Source organism: Silurus meridionalis, chromosome 4, assembly GCF_014805685.1.
Source record: "Silurus meridionalis isolate SWU-2019-XX chromosome 4, ASM1480568v1, whole genome shotgun sequence".
In the NCBI taxonomy this organism is placed as follows: domain Eukaryota; kingdom Metazoa; phylum Chordata; class Actinopteri; order Siluriformes; family Siluridae; genus Silurus; species Silurus meridionalis.
Genome location: NC_060887.1, coordinates 8,615,535 through 8,624,477, shown reverse-complemented (window position 1 = coordinate 8,624,477; position 8,943 = coordinate 8,615,535). Strand labels below are relative to the sequence as shown.

At 37.9% G+C, this 8,943-nt stretch overlaps 1 protein-coding gene across 1 annotated transcript; it reads left to right on the top strand.

Moving 5' to 3' along the window:
- Window positions 1-13: 13 nt before the first annotated feature.
- On the top strand, window positions 14-8,240 carry mylipb (myosin regulatory light chain interacting protein b). Its single transcript, XM_046847286.1, has 7 exons — window positions 14-148; window positions 1,867-2,057; window positions 3,064-3,249; window positions 3,535-3,732; window positions 3,822-3,986; window positions 5,415-5,799; window positions 6,546-8,240. The coding sequence occupies exons 1-7, from the start codon at window positions 62-64 to the stop codon at window positions 6,633-6,635; spliced, it is 1,302 nt and encodes a 433-aa protein (XP_046703242.1). The 5' UTR covers window positions 14-61; the 3' UTR covers window positions 6,636-8,240.
- The last annotated feature ends 703 nt before the right edge of the window (window positions 8,241-8,943 follow it).

The following is an 8,943-nucleotide window of genomic DNA, read 5'->3' as shown; positions in this document are numbered from 1 at the left end:
TTCAGTAGAAGAACATACTGTAAATGAGGTTACTGCAAATGGAGTGTAGAGAAGCTGCAGCATGTTCTGTCACGTAGCTCGGCCTGACTCAGTGGTTATGGAGGTGGAGGTTGATCCCAAAGCGAATGGAGAAGACTGCCTAAACAAGGTAAAGAACTAAAGAACAACCAGGAACACTGATCTTCATTTCTATCCATTTCATTCTGCAACTTTGGTGTTAAGTGTTGTGGACATGCTCAGCACTCAGGACAACCCTTTTATTTCTGTAGTCTTCAAACAAATGTATTCATAAAGAATGAAAAAGTGTGTAATGTAAATACATCTGTGTACATAACAGTGATCAGATTACCATCAACACATACAGCACATTCTTATACATGGCAAAAAATAAAAAAAACATACAACAGAGGGTATAACAGGTTCAGGATCTCACATCTGTTTATGTGCACCTTTTAACAACTATGGTAGTTCTATTGTAGTTTTATGGTAGATTCGGGTAGTTGTATTAGAGTTGTACAGTAGATGGTAGATGTGTAAGGTTGTAGAGTAGTTGTGTGCTAGTTGTATGGTGGTTGTCTTCTCTCCACATTATCTGTGTAAAGCTGTTTTGAGACAATGTCCATTGTTAATAGCGCAATTCAAATAAAAATGAATTGAATTGCATTGAAATTTTAGGATAGTTGGTAGTTTGTAGTTGTAGTTGTAAAGTAGATGTAGTGAAGTTGTATGCCAGTTGTAGTTTGGTTGTAGATTAGTTGTATGGTAGATGCAGGGTAATTGTAAGGTAGTTGTACGGTTGTCATAGAGAAGTTGTGTGGTAGTTGTAGAATAGTTGTGGGGTAGATGTAGGGTAGTTGTGGAGAAGTTGTATGAACGTTGTATGGTAGTTTTAGAGTAGTTGTGAGGTAGTTGTATGGTAGATGTAGTGTAGTTGTAGAATAGTTGTGAGGTAGATGCAGTGTAATTGTAAGGTAGTTGTAAGCTGGTTGTAGAGCAGCTGTATGGTAACTGTAGAGTAGTTGAATGGTAGTTGTATGGTAGTTTTAGAGTAACTGTATGGTAGTTGTATAATAGTTGTGAAGAAGCTGTGTGTTATATGTAGTGTAGTTGTATGGTAGTTTTAGAGTAGTTGTAGGGTACTGTATAGTAGTTGTTCATTCTTCAATAGTTTTGCAGTAGATGTAGTGTAGTTGTAGATTAGTTGTAGAGAAGTTGTATGTTAGATGTCGTGTAAATGTAGTTTAGTTGTGGGGTACTTCTACAGTAGTTGTAGAACAGCTATGGTTGTTGTTGAGTAGCTGTATGGTAGTTTTTGAGTAGTTGTGGAGAAGTTGTATGGTAGTTGTTGAGTAGTTGTTTGGTAGTTGTAGGTTAGTTGTGGGGTAGATGTAGTGTAGTTATATGGTAGTTGTAGAGTAGCAGTGGATACGTTTCATGGTAGTTGCGAAGTAGTTGTAGAGTAGCGGTGGAGTTGTAAGGTAGTCGAAAGGTACTTGCAGAGTAGCTGTGGGGTCGCTGTAGCTATAGCTGTGGAGTAGCTGAATGGTATTTGGTCATGTGACACGAGTGTATCAGGAGACACAGTGTTGCGATCTTACTGCCCATCTTATTACTCACATCTGTCTTATTGCTTATTGTGTAAATGTGTACAGTAAGAAAGTTTATTTGATCTTTTCCTTTGTGTTAATCATCCTCGAACCTTTCTTTATCAATGTGGGCTACAGGACAGTGTAAAATGGACATCCCTTTATTGTGTTATGGTTTTTAGGATCTAATTGTCTAATGGTGGTCTTGTCTAATAAATGGATGTGTGAAGATTAAGATATACATTGAACGCATAATATTTCCCTGCATGTTTTTTTCCAGGTGTGTGAGAGACTTGGAATCATTGAGGTGGACTATTTTGGACTGCAGTTCACTGGGAGTAAGGGGGAAAGCCTTTGGTTAAATCTAAGAAACCGAATCTCTCAGCAAGTGGACAGCATGTTTCTATGCAGACTGAAGCTCCGTGTGAAGTTCTTTGTAGAACCACACCTCATCCTGCAAGAGCAAACAAGGTGAACCTGAATCACAATATGGTCAGAGTGTTTGTTTTATTCACTTATACAATGTTTTGTTTATGCATGATTCATCTGCATGTCAGTAAGTGCACTTGAGATTTGGATTAGCAGCAGGTTTAGTAAATTAAGTGACAATATTGACTGAAAGTTTTATTATTATCAAGAAGAATTTGGTTGCGATGATGGAAATAATGCGAATATGCTGACATTGTGCAGTGACAGCACACACACACACACACACACACACACACACACACACACACACACAGACACAGAGACACTGTGACCCCTAACTAACCCGATGTAACCTCTAATGTTCTCTCATGTGCAACTTCTCTAATGTTCCTTTCTATTTTGGTTTGGAAATGTGACACGCGTATTTATTAGTTTTATTGTGGATCAGTTTAATTGACTCTCTCACTGTAAGGCAGTCTATATATTCACCTCGATATTAAATATCTGTGTACTGCTGGTCTAACGGCATGCAGCAATATTGATTTTTATAATATTAAGAGCATCGTTTCTAATCGTTTGAACTGTTACATTGTCTTGTAAATAATTTGATTTCTAATAAGTAAAATGTATCTCAGAGTATAATACAGAAATAAAGTTGGACTGCATTACATTTACAGCCCTTATGCAGTGTAACTTACAATTACATCATTCACAGAGGGTTAAGGGCCTGGTGGTGCTTGGATTTGTACTAATAACCTTCTGAACTATCACTGAGCTCTTAACTTTTTTTATTTTGCTGGTAAAATCTAATGCAGTCCACATTTTACACCAGTAAAATGTATTATTTATAACATTATTATAAAATTACTGTGTGTGTGTGTGTGTGTGTGTGTGTGTGTGTGTGTGTGTGTGTGTGTGTGTGTTGCCTGTGAAAACTAACTCTCACTCTCTCTCACTCTATCTCTCTTTCTCTATCTAGGATTTTCAAACAAAAGTTTTGTTAGCCTGTTATTTAATTCTAATCATATAATGCACTATTTCCTTGAAGCCATTTGTTCCTGATGCATGTGAAGGAAGATCTTGTTCGAGGAAGCCTGAGACTGGACTCGGAGCAGGTGCTGGAACTTTGTGCCCTTTTGTCCCAGGCGGAATCTGGCGATTACAATCAGAACACAGCCAAATATTTCTATACACAAATCTGTGGACAGGAATCTGACCCAAGGACCATGAACAGGTAAAGATCAGGTCGAACAAACCACACCAATCATTACTGTCTAAACTCGCACAAACCATTTTACTCTGCTCAGGTTAAATAACAGGTTCTGTTAGAACGACAGCAGGAACAGAAATACACTGTATACTACAGCTTTGTTTTTTATTTTTATGTCAATAAAATTGATTTGTGGGTGACATGGTGGTGCAGTGTCTCACAGCATCAGACATTTGATTCAATACAATAATAATGTGTTTGAATTTGTGCTGCCTGTGTGAATTTAAATTTAAAGTTCTGCTTTGGTAGCATCATTGCGAGGCACAAAGAGCTCCATGGCATGGGTCAGGCTTCAGCGGAGTACCAAGCCCTGCAGTTAGTCTCAACTCTGGAGAACTACGGCGTCGAGTGGCACTGGGCACGGGATGCTGAAGGACATAAAGTAGGCATTGGGGTGGGTCCCAAGGGGCTGTTCATCTGCAAACAAGACTTCACACCTGTTAACAGGTAAAGCCGATGAGAAACAGATCGTCATGTATCAGCTAATATGCATCCGTACTGTACATACGAATTTGATGTTTTTTAATTCCTTGCAGATTTATATATCCAACCATTCAGATGGCCACACAGTCTGGGAAGAATGTGTACGTGACTATCACCAAGAACAGTGGAGAAAACCTTGTACTCCTGTTCAAATTTATCAGCACCAACGCTGCTAGTGGACTTTACCGAGCCATAACTGAGATCCACGCCTTCTACAGGTGACATCACTCTTCATTTTTCCTAACCGTGAAGAACAATGTGCTTTTTTCCTGTTAATACTAAAATATCAGTAATACAGGACCTACCTTCATATTTCCTGTTCAGACAAGTTGTCAGTTCTGCTTAATTTTACATTACACACAATTATAAAGTCAACACAGCCATTTTCATAACTCTCATGTTATCAGTATGAAACCATCACCATTACGACATCATGGCTATAAACGTTTATTACTTTTTTTTTATATTTTGCACAAATTTTAAAATAAGTGAATTATGTGTATTAATCGCCTGATCAACAAACCAGGGGTGACTGTAGCAAGGAAAAAACTCCCTTAGGTGGCAGGAGGAAGAAATCTTGAGAGGAACCGGACTCAAAAGGGGAACCCATCCTCATTTAAGTGATTTTAAGAGTGTGATTATTAAGTCATAAAAAACCCAATATATTTAGTATATAGTTTTCAAATATAATAGTTTTCAAATATAAAGCCCAAATATATTAGAGATTAAATTCGATCTTATTTGTATTTTTAAAGTCTTATATATTACCTAAGAATATCTTTCAATAGTTGAGTTCAGCTGGTCCTCAAAACTTTGCAGCCAGAAACGCCACTGCCTCTCACATTTTTATTTGTTCCATTTTATGGCATTTGGCAGACCCCCTTATCCAGAGAGACTTGCAGTTATCTTATTTATACAACTGAGCAGTTAAGGGCCTTGGTAAAGGGCCCGGTATCGGTAATTTGATTGCGCTGGGTTTTGAACTTTTCCAATCAGAGATCCAACATCTTAACCACTGAGCTACCACTTCCACTTCATCACATTACAGTAATCCTCCATTTATCGCCGTGGTTACGTTCCAAACCCGCCCGCAATAAACGTAAAACCGCGTTCAACGGACGCCGACCCAAAAACGCAATTTTATGTATACCGTATTGTACTGTATTAACATTTAACTTCATTTCATAATTGATCATTATAATTGTATTATTAAATTTCATTATTTCAACATTTAAACGATTTCCTATAAATTTTTTGGTCTATTGTGCTGTCCGCGAGAGACCGGGTAAATCAGGCAAAAAAAATGTGTTATGTGGCAAATGCAATTCGGTGATAAACCGGGGCACAAGATTCGAACTGTGGTAAAGCAGGGGGTTACTGAATTACAAAATAAATAATTAAGATCATAGTTTTTTTGCCATGTTGTGTTTTGCTCATTAAAAAAGGAAGCGTTTATCAGATATATGACCACCCTGTTTTTGAAATTCTTATGTGTCATATTTCAAAGTATGTGCTGCTTTGTATAACATTCATAGCAGTGAAATTTTAGTGGTGTAACAGGTTCATCCTAAACCCTCTAAATAAAGCCGTGTGTCAGTATCATGCTGTTTATCTTTTATTGAGATCACTTGATTTGACCCGTTTAGGTGCGACACTGTGACCAGCAGCGTGATGATGCAGTACAGTCGGGATTTTAAGGCTCACCTGGCCTCCCTGTTCCTCAGTGAAAGTGTTGATGTGGGAAAAAAGTATATCTTCGATGTCCAGCGCACATCCAAGGAGGCGTATGACCGAGCTCGACGCACCCTGTTCAAGTCCTCTGCTCTTTCTCCAGCGAGGCGAATGTCTACAGAGGAAGAGGAGGAGGAAGGCTCGTGTGAAGGCTGCAGGGAGACTCGTGCACTACAGAACAAACTCCAGAGACTACAGGAGGCTCTAACTTGTGTGCTGTGCTGTGATAAGGAGATCAATACGGCCTTCTGCTCTTGTGGTCACATGGTCTGCTGTAAACTCTGTGCTGGCCAGCTTCAGGTGAATGAAAATAATTATTTAATTTTCTTAATTCTTAATTATTTGAAAAAAAATAATATTTTAATATAGCATCAAATAGCATTACATAGAATTACACATGCTCTAAATTCTAGATGTTTTTAAGTGCTGCATCAAACCAAGAGAGGAAAAAAGTTGTATTTTTATTTAAATTTCTTAGCGGTTTGACTCGACACACACAGTAATGAACTGATGACCCCGTAAACAGACCTGCTCTACAATCCAGTAGGTTTTATCAGTCAGTTAGGTAAATAGATGTTCACAGGCATGTAGTAATCAGTGAAAGTGCCTTACTGAGTACACACACACACACACACACACACACACACACACAATAAGGTTTGCTTAACCGTTGGTTACCTTTTACATGCTCTGTATGTGAAAGATCGGGAATTTCTGCACTGAGGCACAGATTATTGGTAACTTGAGGTTAACAAACTCTGAACGTGTGACCGTCTGCTTATTTAATTTACTGTAATGTGTCAAGGTTGACAGCCAGATGGCAGAAACCAGGGTTACACAAACATTCTATGGTTTTAAGGTACCAAGCCTTAAACCTTTATATGTTTTCCTAATCATTTATTATTGCAATATTATTATGATGTAGATTTGAATTACATCTTGAGCAAGGCCCGTAACACTCTCCCCTGCTCAGTTGTAAATCCGCTTTGTATAAGGGGGTCTGCCAAATGCCATAAATGTAAATGTATAATAATGTCTCTCCTCAGTGGTGTCCGGTGTGTCGTTCAGAGATCGATCGCGTTCAGCATGTCTACTTGCCCACTTGTTCCAGTCTGCTGAACCATATGAACATGTGAGAAGTGCACACAAAAACATGCCAGAGGGTTCAAGAAGCAATGACCAGACCAGAACACTCATCGATCAAGCATTCATCGAGTAAGCCAGCACAGACTCGAACGCATGTGTTGATGTGTGGAGACATGTTTTCCTCATGGAACCTGCTGATCTCGAATATGAGAACTGAAACACCATCACACTGTCATCTCCTAATGTTAAGCACAATGCAATGTTATTATTTTCTCCTCAAAGTGAGAACATTTTTGTATTTATTTGCTTTCCTTTAGAAGTTAATTAATGAAATATTGTCTTAATACTGACTGAATGCTGAAAAGCTCAGCAGGTTATAATGCAATTTTATTACTTTTTAAGAAACTAATAACTTTAAATGCTAAACACTCCATGTTCCTTAAAGTTCCTTATGTAACTTTAAATAGTCTTTTTTACAGTGTTACAGTGTACGCCTTTTCAATGTAATTGAATTATACCAATTTATACAGTCATCACTTTGCATAGGGTTTTTATATTCTTAGTATATTCACACAAAGTGTTTCTCAGGGTGTTACATTTCTGTCTTTCAGTGAGGCAGAGGATATATAAAATTTTTTTTTTTTTTTTACATTTAGCACATTTCCATGTTCGCCATCATGAGATGCTCTGTGGTAAATCTTACACTTACATTTACAGAGTTTTATTTGTAGTGAGTGACATTTCACTGGATGTGGGTGGATAATTGATTTCTAGAATTTTCTCCTTTCATTTATTCTTCTCAGTGCTTCAGTTTTGCTTTCAGCTCCCTCTCTAAAACTGTTTTATGCCAAAGGTATACACTTACAAAGATGGTATGGATGATACAGACAAAGGTTTGTGGACACCTGACCATTGAAGATGGTGCTTTTTGAACATCCCATTCCACATTTAGTTCCCATTTACTGTTATAATGTAACCTCCACTCTTCTGGCACGAGGGTCAAATAGATGTTGGAATGTGCTTATGGAGATTTGTGCTCATTCAGCCATAAGGATGTTAGTACTGATGTCAGGTACTGATGTAGGTGATGTGAGGAGGCCTGGGGTGCAGACAGCATATTACCAAATTTATCCCAAAGGTGTTCAGTGGGGTTGAGTTCAAAGCTCTATAGCAGGCCACTCAGGATCTTCCCATGTAAACCCAATGTAAACCATATCTTCATGGAGCTGTCTTTGTGCACAGCAGAGAGGTTGCAGCATTGTTATAAGTCTCCTAGTTTATGCATCCAGAGACCTCCAATACAATGTTGTACCTCCATCTTTGTGGTAACAGTTTTGGGAAGAACCACATAGGGATGGAATATTCAGGTGTCCAAATACTTTTGTCATATGGAGTCTGTGTAGCATATTTACTTTGAACAATTTCTTTATTATTTGAAGATCATCACAAGTGTTAATTAATTATTATACAGAGCTGCTTTACAAAGCATACTGACTTTAAAGCTTTCAGTAGAATCTGTTTAGGTTTTGTGCATTTCAATATACTTTATTTCTTTCATTTTTTTACTATGACAATTGTGGATTTTTAATATGTGAAACATTTATACTTTTATATTCAATTAGGTTTGTTAATAAAATTATAATAAAAGCATTACATTTGTCAGATTTTGAGGACTTCAGTTATATTTTTATGTAGATGTCAGTGGGGATGCCTCCTCTTCCTCTTCCATCAAGTCTTGTCCTTCTTGGGACCAATTTTGTATGCAAGTACTACCTAAAGACATACCTCAAATGCAAGCGTTTAAGAGATTTCACTTGTGTGGACTTTGACCTTTTTGGATTGATCCCACAATCAAATTTATTCATCTGCTAAATAAATATCAATCCTACAAACATTCAACCACTTGAGATATCAATGTACACAGAATGTTGGATGATCGCATATACACACGGATGGACAGATGCATGTCAAAATGGGTCTTGAGTCCCTAGGCATGGACGTGTAAGTAACATTTTTGGACAAAAGAAATTCAGATGTTTCACCATGCTCTGACCTTGACCCTGTTTGAGTGACTGTAAGCAACTGATATACATATAGAGATAGTTAATATATACATATTATTCTATAGCATATCTGTACAGCTCCCTTTAGGTCACAATCCTGACCCATTGTGCTGTGGGTAGTGACAGAAACAGTAAGTTCATGACTACAGGTGGCACAGGTGAAGCTCCTCTGTGACAGGATGAGCAGGTTAGCAATTCAGGAGTGCCTGAAAGCATAGCTGCTGCTCAAACTACCAAGTAGGATTTTCCAGAGGTGTAAAAAGTACCTGAAAATCATACTTAAGTAAAATTATTG